This window comes from Candoia aspera, chromosome 3 (assembly GCF_035149785.1).
Source record: "Candoia aspera isolate rCanAsp1 chromosome 3, rCanAsp1.hap2, whole genome shotgun sequence".
Lineage (NCBI taxonomy): Eukaryota > Metazoa > Chordata > Lepidosauria > Squamata > Boidae > Candoia > Candoia aspera.
In genome coordinates, this window is record NC_086155.1 from 28,779,834 (window position 1) to 28,799,162 (window position 19,329).

The 19,329-nt window shown below is 40.7% G+C and overlaps 1 protein-coding gene across 6 annotated transcripts in view; it reads left to right on the forward strand.

Annotated features, from left to right (window-relative positions):
- EPB41L1 (erythrocyte membrane protein band 4.1 like 1) overlaps nucleotides 1-19,329 on the forward strand; it is a 212,780-nt gene that overhangs the window by 140,747 nt on the left and 52,704 nt on the right. For all 6 annotated transcript variants that reach the window (XM_063297197.1, XM_063297194.1, XM_063297193.1 and 3 more), the window contains 2 exons: nucleotides 6,538-6,740; nucleotides 17,419-17,583. In XM_063297197.1, coding sequence (XP_063153267.1) covers nucleotides 6,552-6,740; nucleotides 17,419-17,583 — 354 coding nt within the window. In that variant the 5' untranslated portion in view covers nucleotides 6,538-6,551. The remainder of the gene's footprint in view (nucleotides 1-6,537; nucleotides 6,741-17,418; nucleotides 17,584-19,329) is intronic.

Consider the following 19,329-nt stretch of genomic DNA (forward strand, 5'->3'; position numbering starts at 1 on the left):
TGTTTTCTAATTTTTCATCTTTTTTTCCCGTACATTTCTAATTTTCAGACACCTGTTCATATGTAATGATAATTCAGTTTCCATTGTTTTAATCCCAATTATGTATTAGGGAGCAATGTGCTGCTCCAAGTCAGTTTATTGGAGAAGCCTATAAGCCCCATAACTAAATAGTTGTTATTAGTTTCATATATACTTTGTTTCCTATATATGCCGACATATTCTCAAAGTAACCATATTGGACTGAACCACCATCAGCCTACAACTTTTACTTTTTTATGAAGTTCATTCTCCAGTCTGGTAAGCAGCTCTAGCAAAATGAGCCCACTGTTCAAAGCAGTGCTAAAACCTGAAGGCAGGCTGTTTCTTCTTTAGCAGGCTCAAAAATGTAGGATAAGGTGAGTAGAACTGCTGAGGGAGTTCTATGTCCTAAGAGCTTCTTAAGGGGAAAAACTGAGTCTAACTTCATAATCTGAGCCATGTGGATGCGTACAACCATCAAATATTATGCTTTAGGGCACAAACTGGTGGTGTAGGCTGTTTGTCAACATCATTGTGTTCTGTTCATAATCAGCACATTATGTGAATCAGGAAAGTGGGAAGGCCTGGGCAAAGACTCGGTGAGTTGTTGCCTTTTTGATGAATTCTACATTTCTTCACTAAACTTTCGGTGAACTCTGTATTTCCTCACTTAACTCCAAGTAATTATTAGGGCATGAGCTGAGAACAAATGGAAGTGAACATTTTGTATTACTTCTGCATGTTGTCTTTGAATGCTTCTGGCAGAGACAAAGTTGTGATGTGCTGTATTCACAGTCTCCTTCATGATCCTAACTTAAGTTCTTCCACCTGGACTTTTTTGGAATTACAAGCTGGTGCTATACCACCAAATGTTGGCTTCATTTTTTAAAAAATTAAATCATATTGTTAAACTTTAGAAATTTGGATTTTGGCAAGAAGAGGGCCATAGTTACCTATACCAAAATGGACACTGAAAAGAGAAAATTAGATAGGCACTCTGTTCTGTCTGTTACTCTTGAAAAGGGGAGAGCTGGATTTAGACCTTTAAAAAGCTAAAACTCTACCTACGTAGAAATCCAAAGCAGAAATGTCTTCAGGCAAAATAATGCCAGGAAATGTATAAAGAGGTGTGACCTACTGTTGTAGTCTGCATCAACATTGTTCCCCATTGTAGAAGTCTCAATTCCTCAGAGTTTAGCTTGTATTTGAAATACTGTTGGAAGTTTCAAGAAACAGTGGTCTCTGCAGGAAGGGTTGGGCAGGGGGCAAATGGTGAAAGTTGCATTGTGCTGCTGTGAAGCAAGCACCACCTGTTTTGTATATGCATCATATCATTGCATGCATGTCGAAAATAGGAGGAATTTGTGTCCTGGTGTTGTGATGATGCTTTCATCATTTTGATAAAAATGTGGGATCCTGTGGTTCCCTCTGCAAGGATCTAGCATCCTTATGAGTGTTATAAGCTACCTGGAAAAATCTTGTTTTGAAAGATTACATACAAGCTTTTCAAATAAATAAAATATCTTTCCTCTGAGAAACTGACTGCCAAGCTGTTGTTTTCCCTTCATATAGGGAAAAACCTATACTGCATGGAGTTGCATCTAGTGCAGAAACCGTAAGCCCACTTTTGTTTCAGCCATCTTTCTTCTGTGCAGTGTCTTCGTAGATTTTACAGGTTTTACTGTTCTGAAAGCCACTCCAAAAGTTTGTTAGGCTTGAGATAAATAAATAGAGTTGTCAGCTCACAACCCGACAGAATTGCCCTTTAAATCTATCACTATCAGTGAGTCAGAAGATAAAATATCTGCAGCTTCTCCAACTTGTTTTTTTTTCTTTTGTTCCTTTTTTCATTTCTCCTCCTCCAGTTCAATCAGATGGAGTCCTGCGTGTTATACTCTGATGCTAATGCCCATAATATCTACTTTTCCTCCTCTTTCTGTATTATAGCAGTTGGGGAAGAGCAGAAAGGGGGGAAATGGTGGGCTATGATCAAGGAGAGAAGATGCTCTTCCCTAGTTCAACAAGCAATTTAAAGGTAGAGAAGGACTCTTTGCATTACAACTTGACATGTCTTCCTTGATCACACAACAGAAATGTTTGCACTGCTGTTTTGAAGTGTGAAACTAGAATATTGCATGGGATCATCAGAAAGCTCATTTTAGGTGAAAGTAACACATGCTGTGTATAAAACCTGCTGTGGTAAAGAAACATTTCATGGTGGTTTCACCCTATGAAATCTCACAGCAAAAGTAGTCCCTGACCAAAGTGTTTTGGTTCAAGAGGGCACATTTTCTTGTGGCTAACCAACCAAATGGTAAATCAGGAATGCTCCTCCAGAGTTCTTTCTCTGCTGTTCCTGTGGACTTTTCCTCAGGGTACAGCAACCTTGGAAGACCAGCCAAAGAGAGGGACTGGCAGCAGCTTAATCCTTTTTAGGGGATGGAGGGGGGATTGCTTGCCAAGAAGCAAGGAAGAGCTTTGGTTTGTTTGTTTAAAGTTATATACCTTGGGTAGATAGACAAATGTTATGCTGGGTCCCAACCTATAAGCTGTTGAAAAACATGGAGTTCCACCTGTCAGAACACCAACACTCTGCAGATGTGACTTCTGAGCCAAACCCATTAGACCTCATCTTGCTATTTGAATTTCTCATTTCAAGTGTTGGTGAAAGCTGTTTGTATACCATAAATATCTGAAAGATTACCCATCACCCTAGCTGAAAGACAACGTCATCACCAATTCCAGAGCCTTCCTCAACCAGGTGCCTCGCAGCAACATTACATTCCAGCTAGATGGAGAATTTGAAAAACACCTTGGAAAAGGCATGGACAAATCACTAATGCAATGCTGCTGTGAAAACTTCATATTCATGGACTTAAAGTCATCAAGAGTCGACCTTCACTTGAGGAAGATTTGACTTTAATTGTTGACTATGTATCAATCCATTTGGAGGGCCCTTTTCTTTTCAGAATACCTCTGGTTACAAGATTTTAATTGACTTTTGATGTGTTTGAACATGCACATTTACCACCCTAGAAGCATCTAGAAATTCATAATGGCAGCAGAAAGAGAAGTTGCCAAGCTGGCATTGCTATGCAATATGTGCCTTATGCAAATAATTATATCTTTATGGCATTATTATTATATCAGCATCAATTGCTCTGCTTTTTGTAGGAGTTGTCAGCTGGGAAAGTTAAAATATGTCACTTCAGAGTGGCATTTGAAATAGGGGGAAAAAAAACAGTGCAAGCATGTCATTCCCTCAATTTCAACCTACTCATTGCAGCATTTCAGGCTCAGAAATACATCGTTCATTTTGTCAGTTTTATTCTAATCACTACTGAAAATTTAGAAATGAAAATAATTTTGTAGTGCTTAAAACTTTAGGGCAGTGTTTCTCAACCTCAGCCACTTTAAGATGGATGGACTTCAAGTTGAAGTTTGCCCATCTTAAAGTGGCAGAGGTTGAGAAACACTGTTCGAGGGAGCAAGATATTCTGTCCCATAGTCATCTTCCAGTGTATTTGCCTTACTGGGCAATTTCTCTTTACCCTCTGTTCCATAAAAGCTGTTCCCCTCACTCTTGCTCCTGAACTCAGCTTCCTTTACTTTAGAGCAGGATTCCTCAACCTTGGCAACTCTAAGCTGTGCGGACTTCAGCTCCCAGAATTCCCCAGCCAGCTTTGGTGTTGGCAATGTGATGGTTTGGAGCTGCTTTGCTGCATCCTGGCCTGGGCAGCTCACCATCACAGAATCCACTATGAATTCTTTATTGTAATAGAGGGTGCTTGAAGATAATGTGAAACCATTTGTCAGAAGATTGAAGCTCATCCAAAAGTGGGCCTTGCAGAAAGGGAGAAAGGAAGAGGAGGGAAGAAAGGGAGCGTTCTGGAATGTCCATGCTATGGAGTGATTTGAAATGAGCTGTGTATGTAAGAAACCTCTCAAATATCGCACAGCTGAAAAAATTCTTCATAGAAGAGTAGGGAAAAAATCCTGCCAGTTGATGTCTGAGACTGGTAGACAGTTATAAGAACCACCTACTTGAGGTTGTTTCTGCCCAAAGGGGCAATACCAGGTATTAGAGCCAAGGGTGAACTTACTTTTTCCACAGAAAAATTTGCATTAGAACTTACTCAAGGATGTGGCTGCACATTGGAGGGAAATGGACAAGGTGTCTTTCAGAGAAGTTTGTCAGCCTTTAACTTTTAACCCGAGGAACCCCAGGCTGAGACTTCTGCAATACATGAAACCTCATCCTTTGTCAGGAAAGGACTATGGTTGAACTGGAGACCTTCTATGTTAGGGGTGTGGAATTATGGCTAGTGGCAGGTTCTCAACTGGCCAATAGTCTCTCCTTCCCAGTGAGCCTTTCCTCAGGTGAGCTCCTGATGGAGGTTGCAATCACAATCTTTCTTCAGCAACAACTTATGGTATGTCTGTACTGGGTCTGAGAAAGGAAAGCCTCTTTCTTAACATCCAGCACAGAAGATGATTGCCTGTTGAAGGAAGAGTTTGCTTATTGCTCCATCAGGGAAGCTTCTTTGTTCAGGACCCTGTCCAAAATCACAGAAAGGAAGATATTGTAGCCATTTCATGGGTAGTAGTCAACTTTTCTCCGCTGAATGTGGTAAGGAACTAGTGTACATTAGCACAGTGGATGGCTATGTTAGTGAGAATTGGATGGATCTTTGGCTGCTACTCAGGTAATGTGACCTCTTTTTCACTTCCACTCAGTCCCACTAGGTTGGAAAATCCTTTATGCTCTATTTTCATGAAATTTCAGAAATGTGTATTGAGTAACTTCGATAATTAAAAAGTTTCTCTAAGCAGATTAAACTGCTTTGCTACAAGCTGACTGACAGGTAGAAAAGATGATGTAAACAGTAGCTGCCTTTCATCTTCCATTGGACTGAGTTAGAGGAGAAAGATCAGAAGTTTTATTATAAGCTCAGAAGAAAGATTGCAGTAATACTGGCATTGGAGTATCTGCCAGGCAAAAAAGACATCTGCAGAAGAAAAAACTCATCATGCCTGGATTTTGTTGTCATAAGCCTGTGCAGGCTGTGAGACCTGCGGTGTTGTCTTCACTGTCCTTGGGATGGAACTTTTCAGCTGGCACCAATCAGCAATACTTAGTTCTTTGGAGGGATGTAACTGGTTTGGTACAAGCTGTAATGCTTCATTTGTACCCTTATGTGCAGATACATTAGGCATCTTGTTAAGCCCAAACAAAAATGCACAGGAGGGGCAGCTTAGCATTATTTATTTTTGAATTCTAGTATCCATGTGGAATATATTTTGTTTTGTGGATGGAAAGGTTAGTGTTGCATGCGGCAAAGCTGTAGGCATGGTGCTGGTTTGATATATGGCCTCTGTACGAGACTGTGGTTCATAAAGCACAGACAGATCTGGCTTTGTAGAACACAACTATATTTTTGTGGACATTTTTCCTGCTCTGCTTGAACCTCTCTAGTGCTGACTGGATATTATAGTAGTTGTAGTCAAGCATTTCTGGTGGGTACCCAATTTGGGAAGGTTGTGTTTTCACATTAAGGGACAAGAGACTATTGGAATTCATAAACATTTGTAGTAGCAAGATTTCAGCATGTCAGGTTTAAGTGTAAGAGAATGCTAAGCTTCTAAAATCATGAGATTTGTATGGGTATGTATGAGATGGGGTGCATGCGGATTGAAAAATAAATAGACAGGTCCTGCAGGTTGGTCCCTGCAAAACACCCACCTCTAAATATTAACAGTTCATCCCAGGTTGCCGTTGTTCTTGTCAGCGTTCTGAACTGATTACCAACAGAGGGTTTTTGAAAATGGGCCAAGGACTGCATGGAGCACTAGGGCTGCAGGTTGCTCACCACCTTTTAATGTAGAGCAACACCACATCCCAGCTTTCTCTCCATTACAACTTTGAATATGTTTACTGAGCTTGGGTTGGGGGGAGGGGCTGTGTAGAACACTTTTTTGTAGTTATTTTTAGAAGACCCCTGCAAAGTAGGTTATGCAGAGTATGACTTCCCCAAAGTTCCCGCATGTAAAGTTCCTGTTTTTAAAAAATAAGAGCATTCTAGAGCTGAGTTGTTGCCTGATCAAGGTGTAGTACTTTATAAAAAGGATACACAGAATTTTGTAAGGCTGTGATTTTCTCTTAGTGTAAAAGAATGCTCTCTAGGTAGTCTTGCCCTTGAGTTTTAATCAGAGCAGAGATTAAGCAATAATAAAAGTGGGTATCAGTCCACAGCTTCAAGGAATGTTTACTGCAATAATTCCCATCCCTGTGCAGCATCTCAGCAGAATTGGGTGCTTGAGATTGACTGCAGTACCCAGGTGGTGGATTGATTAACCATGTGGGTTTTATTCAGAAGTCTCTCTGTATAATTTTCTTGTGCAAGACGGCACCAGCACGCACAGGTGTATACCCCTGGAGGTTAAGAAATAACTTCTTTCAATAGGTATGATTACACATTTAATCTCATCATTTATCTCATCTTCCCTTTGCAAATGCAGAATAATCAGTAACAATGATGACAGAGACGGGCCCAGATTCGGAGGTGAAGAAAGCTCAAGAAGAGAGTCCCCAGCAGCAGCTGGAGCCAGCAGCAACTGGGCCAAACACAGTGAATGGTAGCTCCACCAACACAGTACACAATCAGGAAGCTGACGATAATGAGAAACCAGGAGCCCACAGTGATGCTAAACATGGGGAGCGGGTGAGTTTACTCTGTTGCCAAACTATTCTCACAAAGGCTTAGAAGATATTTTCAAGGCTGGGACTCAGCCATTTTGTCAATGATCCCATTAAAAACAAAACTGTGCTTTCAAGCATGTGCAGAATGAGCTCTCATTTACTTGATGGAGTTTAGCAGTAATTGCAGCTTTCACTTGCCATAACAAAACTTATTCAGTGCATCCAATCACTGCATACAGAAATGGGCCTGCATTGACTTTCTGTGCAATCTTAGAACTGTTGTTTGTTAGAAATTACAACAGGACACTGAAAGCTGACTAAGGGAACCTAATCCCTCAAAACTTGGCTGTGTCAACAGGCCTGAGAGTCTCATGGGAACAGTGATCTCCTGAGGTAGCTCCACTGTTCATAATACCTAACGCTGTCACTTAGCCTTTTTTAATAATAACATCAATGTTTTTAATGACATTCTGTTTTATTATGGTTATTTTATGGTTTTATTGTATGCTACCCAGAGTATGTTCTGTGAGATGGGCGGCCAAATAAATATGATTTATAAACAAACAAATAGTGTATGGCTAGCAGGCTTTAGCAAAGGATCATTACCTTGTCGTGGTGCTGGAGCTTGAGCACCTCAATGATGCCATGAGCTAAACCGTGAAGGGCCACCCAAGATGGGAAGGTCATGACAGAGAGGTCAGACTAAATGCGATCCCTGGGGAAGGTAATGGCAACCCACCCCAGTATTCTTGCCATGAAAACTAAATGGATCAGTATAACCAGAGATATGTCGGTATACCATCGGAAGATGAGACCCCCAGGTCGGAAGATGGTCAAACTACTACTGGGGAGGAACAGAGGATGAATTCAACTAGCCCCAGACACGAAGGCGCAGCTAGCTCAAAGCCAAAAGGACGGCTAGCGGCCGACGGTGCTGGTGATGAACGGCGAATCCGATGTTCTAAGGATCAACACACCATTGGAACCTGGAATGTAAGATCTATGAGCCAGGGCAAATTGGATGTGGTTATTGGTGAGATGTCAAGATTAAAGATTTTTGGGGCATCAGTGAACTGAAATGGACTGGAATGGGCCACTTCACATCAAATGACCACCAGATCTACTACTGTGGACAAGAGGACCACAGAAGAAATGGAGTAGCCTTCATAATTAATAGTAAAGTGGCTAAAGCAGTGCTCGGATACAATCCAAAAAACGATAGAATGATCTCAATTCGAATTCAGGGCAAGCCATCTAACATCACAGTGATCCAAATATACGCCCCAACCACAGATGCTGAAGGATCTGCAGCACCTACTGGACAACACGCCTAAAAGAGACGTTATTTTCATCACAGGAGACTGGAATGCTAAGGTGGGCAGTCAAATGACACCTGGATTACAGGTAAGCATGGGCTGGGAGAACGAAACGAAGGAGGACATAGGCTGATAGAATTTTGCCAAGACAACTGACTCTGCATAACAAACACTCTCTTCCAACAACCTAAGAGACAGCTTTATACATGGACTTCACCAGATGGACAACACCAAAATCAGATTGACTACATCCTTTGCAGCCAAAGGTGGCAGACATCTATACAGTCGGTAAAAACAAGACCTGGAGCTGACTGTAGTTCCGATCAGGAACCTCTTATTGCACAATTTAGGATCAGACTGAAGAGATTAGGGAAGACCCACAGATCAGCTAGATATGAGCTCACTAATATTCCTAAGGAATATGCAGTGGAGGTGAAGAATAGATTTAAGGGACTGGACTTAGTAGATAGGGTCCCGGAAGAACTCTGGACAGAAATTCACAACATTGTTCAGGAGGCGGCAACAAAATACATCCCAAAGAAAGAGAAAACCAAGAAGGCAAAATGGCTGTCTGCTGAGACACTAGAAGTAGCCCAAGAAAGAAGGAAAGCAAAAGGCAACAGTGATAGGGGGAGATATGCCCAATTAAATGCAGAATTCCAGAGGTTAGCCAGAAGAGATAAGGAATTATTTTTAAACAAGCAATGCACGGAAGTGGAAGAAGACAATAGAATAGGAAGGACTAGAGACCTCTTCCAGAAAATTAGAAACATCAGAGGTAAATTCCAGGCCAAAATGGGTATGATCAAAAACAAAGATGGCAAGCACCTAACAGAAGAAGAAGAGATCAAGAAAAGGTGGCAAGAATATACAGAAGACCTGTATAGGAAGGATAACAATATCGGGGATAGCTTTGACGGTGTGGTCAGTGAGCTAGAGCCAGACATCCTGAAGAGTGAGGTTGAATGGGCCTTAAGAAGCATTACTAATAACAAGGCAGAAGGACACGACGGCATCCCAGCTGAACTGTTCAAAATCTTGCAAGATGATGCTGTCAAGGTAATGCATGCTATATCCCAGGAAATTTGGAAAACACAAGAATGGCCATCAGATTGGAAAAAATCAACTTATATCCCCATACCAAAAAAGGGAAACACTAAAGAATGTTCAAACTATTGAACAGTGGCACTTATTTCACATGCCAGTAAGGTAATGCTCAAGATCCTGCAAGGTAGACTTCAGTAATTCATGGAGCGAGAATTGCCAGATGTACAAGCTGGGTTTAGAAAAGGCAGAGGAACTAGGGACCAAACTGCCAATATCCACTGGATAATGGAAAAAGCCAGGGAGTTTCAGAAAAACATCTGTTTCTGTTTTATTGACTATTCTACAGCCTTTGACTGTGTGGACCATAACAAATTGTGGCAAGTTCTTAGCGGTAGGGGGATACCAAGTCATCTTGTCTGCCTCCTGAAGAATCTGTATAATGACCAAGTAGCAACAGTAAGAACAGACCAGGGAACAACAGACTGGTTTAAGATTGGGAAAGGAGTGCAGCAGGGCTGTATACTCTCACCCTACCTATTCAACTTGTATGCAGAACACATCATGTGACATGCTGGGCTTGAGGAATCCAAGGCTGGAGTTAAAATCGCTGGAAGAAACATTAACAATCTCAGATATGCAGATGATACCACTTTGAGGGCTGAAAGCGAAGAGGAACTGAGGAGCCTTATGAGGAAGGTGGAAGAAGAAAGTGCACAAGCTGGTTTGCAGCTAAACCTCAAAAAAACCAAGATTATGGCAACCAGCTTGATTGATAACTGGCAAATAGAGGGAGAAAATGTAGAAGCAGTGAAAGTCTTTGTATTTCTAGGTGCGAAGATTACTGCAGATGCTGACTGCAGTCAGGAAATCAGAAGACGCTTAATCCTTGGGAGAAGAGCAATGACAAATCTCAATAAAATAGTTAAGAGCAGAGACATCACACTGACAACAAAGGTCCTCATAGTTAAAGCAATGGTGTTCCCCGTAGTAACATATGGCTGCGAGAGCTGGACCATAAGGAAGGCTGAGAGAAGGAAGATCGATGCTTTGGAACTGTGGTGTTGGAGGAAAATTCTGAGAGTGCCTTGGACTGCAAGAAGATCAAACCAGTCCATACTCCAGGAAATAAACCAGACTACTCACTTGAGGGAATGATATTAAAGGCAAAACTGAAATACGTTGGCCACATAATGAGAAGACGGGACACCCTGGAGAAGATGCTGATGCTAGGGAGAGTGGAGGGCAAAAGGAAGAGGGGCTGACCAAGGGCAAGGTGGATGGATGGATGATATTCTAGAGGTGATGGACTCGTCCCTGGGGGAGCTGGGGGTGTTGACGACCAACAGGAAGCTCTGGTGTGGGCTGGTCCATGAAGTCACGAAGAGTCGGAAGCGACTAAACCAATAAAGGACAGTGGCTAGCAGGATATGCCTAGTTCTGTTTATGGTATCACAGGTAGATATTACGGCAATGTTTCTGTTAAGTGCCATAGGATCAATGTCATAAAGGAATCCTGATTTTCTCATATATTAATGGCCAAACTCTACATTTCCACCTCCTTGGGGGAAGATTTTCATGACAGCAAGAACAGACTATATGTAGGCTTAGACTGTGGCATTTCCTGCTTTACAAATTATTTTTTGTAATTTGTAATCCTGCTTTTCTAATAAAATGTTCAAAGAATAAAACAGCATAAAAATTACAGTTAAAAATATAACAGCAAAACTAAGGAGACAATAATATGCCAGGGAGTTTTAAAACGATGTGAAAGTAAATAATCATTTTGTCAAATTGTCAGGATTTAGGCTTGCATAAACATAGTCTATATTGTCCACCTGGGAATAATGTGTTTGCAGGTGTCTGTTCCACCTTAGAGTATGGTAGGAAAGAGATATCATCCCTTTTTGAATTATCTATGCAAATGCTACCTCTGTATTTTCTCCCATGCAGACTTGATGCAGTGCCAGTTTTCTGCCTTTGTTATCTCTTAAAATGTGTTTTGTATATCATGTAAGCAGTGTACCTCCTGGGAGGCTGAGAACTGAGAACTGCTTCTGCATCCTAAACACTTAATTGTTAAGCAAACAGTTAGCACAACATTTTACATATGTATGTGGATGCTAATGAGAAGCCAGGAGCCTATAATGGTGTCTTCAGATAGGAATTAGGAATAAGTAGTGCCCAGAGTAGCATTGTCAGGGCAGAAAGGAGCTAGAAATTGTCAGAACCTATCCTTGGAGCACTTTTGGTGTCAAGAGTTCAGCCTGTGATCATGTTAATTTTTTTAACATGTGCAGAGTGTATCCTTATTGCTTCTCCCACTCCCCATGCAAAAAGGGTAGGATCTAAAAAGGTGTGTCATTTGAATAGGGCAAAAGATAAATAATCTTTGCTTTGCACAGATGTCATGTCATGGTTCAGCTATGTATGATATGCATAGGAATGATATGGACTGATCAAGATGTTTCTGAAAACATCTTGCTTTGATAAAACATAGCAGCTGGTTTCTTGGACTGAGAAAATGTGCTGAAAGCTGTTTGCAGAGAGGTTGGAACACCTGTATTGGGCTAAGGATACTTTTGCCTAATTCACCTTAAATTTACTTCTAAATGTGATTCCATGGAAATACATTCTATTGAAATCTGAAAAAACATTTCTAAATCAAAGTTTAGAATTGAGAGTGATAAGCCATGAAGTTCTTAAACCCCCTAGCAATGTCATTGTTTGTTCAGTCTTCTTTAAACACTAGCTACTTTATTTCAAGATATCACATCTACATATCTCTACTTAGATCCATCAACTATATGCTCTTCAAGATCTGTCTTTTTTTCCTCTTTGCTGTCTTTAAGATTTGCCTATTATTCCATTTCTTAAAGTGGTAACCAGACATTAGTTAGCAAATAGATATACAATCTGGTTGATGCTTGGTTCAAGTTGGTTATATAGCAAACATTATTTTTTGCTGATACACATTAGTGTCTTGTCTAATTTTCCTTTGTTAGTGCTGCATTTATTAAAATAAATTCAGGGAGCCAGCTTTCTTAAGTGGGTTGAATTTTCTCTTAAAATGGTGTAATAGTGAACGATAATTGGTTCCTCTAGACTAGATTAGCTTCTGAATATATTGCAAGCCTGGGAATTTTTATTTTCATCACCAAAAGTGAACTGAGTTCCCAGTCGTTTCATACAAAAAATCTGTTTCTGAAATTCTTGTTCTGGAATTTAATCAATATTATTTATTAAATTTATTATGGCTGCCCACTCCAATAGACTCTGGGCAGCTTACAAAACCCAGACACACAGTTAAAAACATAAAATGTGACTGCCCAGACTAAAAACAGTGATAACAATAAAAACACAACATGGGCCATAAACACATTAACCCCAGGCCTGGGAACAGAATCAGGTCTTTTTTTTAAAAAAAATATTTATTATTAAGAATCAAGTCTTAAATGCTTCTGGAACCTCCAGAGAGTGGGCACTATACATATCTGGCAGAGGGGGGTGCTCTGTCAGTGAGCAGGAGCAGCAACAGACACATGTCAGCATTTAGTTGAGGGGACCTGGAGTAGATCCAGTCAGCCCAAATGTATCAGGTGAGCAGAAACAATTGGAGATAGGCAGTCATGAAGATAACCAGGCCTTATGCCATGGAAGCCTTGTGTGGCGCAGAGTGGTAGGCGGCAGTATTGCAACCGAAACTCTCCCTACAACCCGAGTTTGATCCCAGCAGAAGCTGGATTCTTGGGTAGCCGGCTCAGGTTGACTCAGCCTTCCATCCTTCTGAGGTCGGTAAAATGAGTACCCAGCCTGCTGGGGAAGGTGATGGCTGGGGAAGGCAATGGCAAACCACCCCACTATAGTCTGCCAAGAAAACGTTGTGAAAGTGGCATCCCCCCATATCACATCTGACTATGCACCAAGTCAGACATGACTCGGTGCACAGGGGACCTTTCACCTTTCACCTTTTTTTATGCCATGGAAAGCTTATGCTATTACTATTGTTAAAAAGTTGGGCGTTATAAAACCTTATTTATCTGCTGTTAAGTGATCTAACCAGTGTATTCTAGTCTGTCTTCTCTCTAAACTTGCTTGCTTGATTTGTATATCATCTAGTCCTGAAGGCCATGTTGTTGTTGTTTATTCATTTAGTTGCTTCCGACTCTTCGTGACTTCATGGACCAGCCCACACCAGAGCTTCCTGTTGGTCGTCAACACCCCCAGCTCCCCCAGGGACGGGTCCATCACCTCTAGAATATCATCCATCCATCCACCTTGCCCTTGGTCAGCCCCTCTTCCTTTTGCCCTCCACTCTCCCTAGCATCAGCATCTTCTCCAGGGTGTCCCGTCTTCTCATTATGTGGCCAACGTATTTCAGTTTTGCCTTTAATATCATTCCCTCAAGTGAGCAGTCTGGCTTTATTTCCTGGAGTATGGACTGATTTGATCTTCTTGCAGTCCAAGGTACTCTCAGAATTTTCCTCCAACACCTCAGTTCAAAAGCATCGATCTTCCTTCTCTCAGCCTTCCTTATGGTCCAGCTCTCGCAGCCATATGTTACTATGGGGAACACCATTGCTTTAACTATGTGGACCTTTGTTGTCAGTGTGATGTCTCTGCTCTTAACTATTTTATTGAGATTTGTCATTGCTCTTCACCCAAGGATTAAGCGTCTTCTGATTTCCTGACTGCAGTCAGCATCTGCAGTAATCTTCGCACCTAGAAATACAAAGTCTTTCACTGCTTCTACATTTTCTCCCTCTATTTGCCAGTTATCAATCAAGCTGGTTGCCATAATCTTGGTTTTTTTGAGGTTTAGCTGCAAGCCAGCTTATGCACTTTCTTCTTTCACCTTCGTCATAAGGCTCCTCAGTTCCTCTTCGCTTTCAGCCCTCAAAGTGGTATCATCTGCATATCTGAGATTGTTAATGTTTCTTCCAGCGATTTTAACTCCAGCCTTGGATTCCTCAAGCCCAGCATGTCACATGATGTGTTCTGCGTACAAGTTGAATAGGTAGGGTGAGAGTATACAGCCCTGCCGTACTCCTTTCCCAATCTTAAACCAGTCCGTCGTTCCGTGGTCTGTTCTTACTGTTGCTACTTGGTCATTATACAGATTCTTCAGGAGGCAGACAAGATGACTTGGTATCCCCATACCACTAGGAACTTGCCACAATTTGTTATGGTCCACACAGTCAAAGGCTTTAGAATAGTCAATAAAACAGAAACAGATGTTTTTCTGAAACTCCCTGGCTTTTTCCATTATCCAGCGGATATTGGCAATTTGGTCCCTAGTTCCTCTGCCTTTTCTAAACCCAGCTTATACATCTGGCAATTCTCGCTCCATGAATTGCTGAAGTCTACCTTGCAGGATCTTGAGCATTACCTTACTGGCATGTGAGATGAGTGCCACTGTTCGAAAGTTTGAACATTCTTTAGTGTTTCCCTTTTTTGGTATGGGGATATAAGTTGATTTTTTCTAATTTTCTGGAAGAGGTCTCTAGTCCTTCCTATTCTATTGTCTTCTTCCACTTCCGCGCATTGCTTGTTTAAAAATAATTCCTTATCTCTTCTGGCTGACCTCTGGAATTTTGCATTTAATTGGGCATATCTCCCCCTATCACTGTTGCCTTTTGCTTTCCTTTTTTCTTGGGCTACTTCTAGTGTCTCAGCAGACAGCCACTTTGCCTTCTTGGTTTTCTCTTTCTTTGGGATGTATTTTGTTGCCGCCTCCTGAACAATGTTGCGAACTTCTGTCCAGAGTTCTTCCGGGACCCTATCTACTAAGTCCAGTCCCTTAAATCGATTCTTCACCTCCACTGCCTATTCCTTAGGAATATTAGTGAGCTCATATCTAGCTGATCTGTGGGTCTTCCCTAATCTCTTTAGTCTGATCCTAAATTGTGCAAGAAGAAGTTCGTGATTGGAACTACAGTCAGCTCCAGGTCTTGTTTTTACCGACTGTATAGATGTCTGCCACCTTTGGCTGCAAAAGATGTAGTCAATCTGATTTTGGTGTTGTCCATCTGATGAAGTCCATGTATAAAGCCGTCTCTTAGGTTGTTGGAAGAGAGTGTTTGTTATGCAGAGTGAGTTGTCTTGGCAGACATATCTCTGGTTGTACTGATCCATTTAGTTTTCACGGCAAGAATACTGGGGTGGGTTGCAATTACCTTCCCCAGGGATCGCATTTAGTCTGACCTTTCTGTCATGACCTTCCCGTCTTGGGTGGCCCTTCATGGTTTAGCTCATGGCATCATTGAGGTGCTCAAGCTCCATCACCACGACAGGGTAACGATCCTTTCCTGAAGTGAAGGCCATGGGTAACTAACAATCAAAGTCATTGTCAAAATTTGCATAAAGTAAAAAATAACCCCACAAAATAATGAATACCCCCTTAAGATAAACAGAAATTAACTGCATTTAAAATAATAGGCCAGACCCTTGTTGACCCTTACTTCAACTCCCAGAATTCTCCAGCCAAGATCCACACATCTTAAACTTGCCAAGGTTGAGAAACATTGATGTAGATGTTTCCCTAAATGTAGATGCAAATGTATATGCCTTCCAAGACCCAATATCCATGAGAGATTTCCAGGAATGAGGAGCTGAAAGCTAGTGTGATCATCACAAGCTTTATTAAAGGTAAATACTTACAGGAATAAACATGCAATGCTCCCTGGGATGGACATCAGGTATGTATGCAATGTTCTGCCATGGGATGTCCATGCCACGGGGCAGGTATGTAAAGCTATTGTACCCAACACAGTGAGCATTCATTAATCAAAACAGACTGTTAAGTAAAATGTATGAGAAACTCACTTGTCAGCCTGTAAAATGCCTTCGCTGTGAACTCCTCAGTGTTTCTGCATCTGGCATTACTGCCATGTGTATTCCCAGGCCATGCTATGCATCTACTATTTTTTTATACTAAAAGCACATGCAGTGGTTAAATATGGTGCTAGCTTGGTCCAGGGTATACCATAGACTGAAAGAGAAACTTTCTCTTTCTATGAGAGACATCACAGCACCAGGCCACTGGCATTTCGCAGTGTTCTTATGCTGAATCTTAAAATAACAAATTTTCTTTTAGGAGATTATTATATCTTCTCTTGAGAGATGATTAATTGATTTTTCTTCCATTTTCACTCATGGTATCATTCGGTATAAAACTCTGTTGATCAGTGGCATAGAACTAAAACCAATCAGAAGTAAAATTGCAGCAATGTGTACTGAGTACATTAGGAAGGGCAGGAGTCAGCTGTGCTACAGAAAGCTGAATGACATGGCCTGTACACGTAAAGCAAGTCTAGTACAGTTTCATAAGTTGTTTTGTGTGTATGTGCATACCACCCCCTCTCATCACATCCATATGGAAAATGGGTATGGGTTTGCCAGTTCCTTCTTCCAGGATGTTTTTCAGTATTCCAGTCCTGGCATTTCCTGGTAGTCTCCCAAACAGGTACTAATCAGGCCCAATCCTGCTTGGTGGAAAAGTTCTGAGTAAATATACCAAAAATTGAGTCAATTTTTTGTTTCCCCAGCAGAACATGGAAGTCTCCTTCATAAAGCATTGTGATCTGAATGAATAAGGATAGACTAGAGCTAAAATAAGAATGAATTAATTGTACGTAAATCAAAAGCCCTGGCCCCAAGAACCAGTAATGTGGCATAGAAACTCAACACAGCAGTGACCTCAAAGTCCTCTGTGTCAGGTCTTCCATAATTTGCTTTTTCCTACCAATTGACAAATTTAGCCACTAACAAAATCACAGTTGGAATTTTATCTTCTGACAAATATTTGATATAAAATCGAGTCATTTTGCTTGGCAATTCAATCAGTGTAAGTAGCTGGTAGGTTCCAGTGTAAAAGATGGAGAACAGAAGGAAGTGCATCATAGATTTGACTTCCTGTTCATTATATGGACAAACTGTAAAGATGGGAATCCCAGTATATCTTCCATGTAGAACTTAAGAGGAGAGTATTGTCTCTGTTCCAAGTAATGGCAGTTTGATAGTTTATTGATTGATTGATTGATTGATCAAATTTTATCACCACCCATCTCCCCCTGAGGAGGGACTTTGGGCGTTACATGAAGTTACATGAAGCCAGCAATAAAAGCTGCTGGCTGAGAAGCTTTTTCAAATAAAATGCCAACATAGTTTAGTGAACAGAATGTATGAGTGAAAGCAGAAATACTCTAAAGGAAGAATACATAACAATACATAGTTCATACACTTTGGTACTGTAGTAGGTGATGGACAGGGAGTTAGACTTGACGATCACCTTGTTGCCTTCCAACACTTATATTCTTTGATTCTACCTTTCTTTTTTAGGCTGTGGACATGGATGAAAAGGACTACAGTGAAGCAGATGGGTTATCTGAGAAAACTACCCCCAGCAAGGCCCAAAAATCTCCTCAGAAAATCACCAAAAAACTCAAGAGTGCAATCTGCAGGGTGACTCTTCTGGATGCCTCAGAGTATGAGTGTGAAGTGGAGGTGAGCATGGGGGCTGGACCACTTGACTCTTTCCATCACCTATGTTTATTTGGTTTGCATATTAAACAGTATATAAGAACTGGATAGCTCTGTGAAAAGCATGCCTGCTAAAATCAAGAGGTTTTTTTTACGTCTCAGATCAGTGTGTTAAAACAGTTAATGCTTTCAACTTTGCTAAAGACTTATATGCATGTGTGTGCTTAACACTCTGTAGGGATGCACGTGGAAAACAGGTGTGAGTGACTCATACATTTTTAAGTGTAGGCAGTCTGCTATTCGTTTAGTTTGGGAAAACGAAGTGTAGGCAATATGTGCGTGTGCTTGTATAACTGTTATTTTGATAGAGATTCCTAAAGAAGAGGAACATTATTTGCAGCATTCAGTCAAGAAGATCTTTAAGTATTTAAAAAGTCAAGAAGATCTTTAAGTATTTATAAAGTCAAGAAGATCTTTAAGTATTTATAAAAACTTACAAAGCTTGATTGGCATGACTAACCCTCCCTTCAATATCTATGGATAAGTCCACTTTTCTACAGAATGAAAGATAGCCAGGTAGTGGTTCATACTTCCATGGAAATTAGAACCATTGTTTCCTATATGGTGAATGGGCAACATCTATTTTTTCTTAGATGGTGAATTAAAATGGGGCAAATATTTGAAAATTCTTGAGATATTATCCTCCACTGCAGGAAAGAGTATAAGATGTCATACATGGGAAAGTCTGTCTTTTTCTTGCTGCTTCTAAAAATGAATAGGTCACAATCCGTAATGCATTTATGAAGGAAAGGGTATGAAGGAGAACATACTTATTTCCTGCTTGTCCAGAAGATCTACAACAGTGGGAAGCGGTTTTATACATATTTCCTGCTTGTCCAGAGGATCTACAAAAGTAGGAAGCAGTCCTACTTTTAAGAATTCCTTCCAATCTTCTCCTTAAGAGGAATTCTGCATTTTCTTGAAGGAATGATTATATGTACCCATTAATGGCATCACAACTTATTCAGAGTCATATGGAAGTTTTTCTGTTAGACTAAAGAATGTTACTCCTTTCTTAAGTTGTGGCTATTATACTCAAAGTGTAAAGTGATCCATTTATTAGTTTATTTCAGATTTAGCTCTAAAATGAATATATCTTTCTGTGACACACACACACACACACTTTTTACAATAACATTTTTGTTTAGTTTTTCTCTTCTGTGTTTTGTTTTTATTCCTCATCATGGTTAGCAAAGCTATACAAGAAAAAAAACTGGAAAATCCAGACAGTTCAGGAGAGATGTGATGGTATGTTTAGAGCCAGAGGGAAGTTCAGACTCTAATCTGCTGGACATTCGTCTGTTACCAGTTAAGAGAACAACCTCCTCACCTGTTTGCATAGGAGCCACAAGTAAGAGGCTGATAAAGTCTTGCCTTAGAAACCTGAGACAGAAATTGGATTCTAAAAGGGGAAAACAGTCCAGTTGCTGAGATTTCTGGAACCTCACGTTATTCTTTTTCAATAAATCTTGATAAAGAAACTCTGGAAAAATCTTGCTTTCTGTAGATATGGGATGGGTTTGTCAGATTTACTCTTTAATTCTGGAAGAGCAGTATAAAGTCAATATGTATCAGAATTGCACAATTCACACACGAAGGTAGTGAGCAGCTAGAGGATTTTCTTGTTGCACTTTTGCAGAGCTCCTAGGATGGATGATTAGGAAGGAAGAGGGGACCTTTCAGGCTCTGTATTTTGCAATGAGTTCTTAT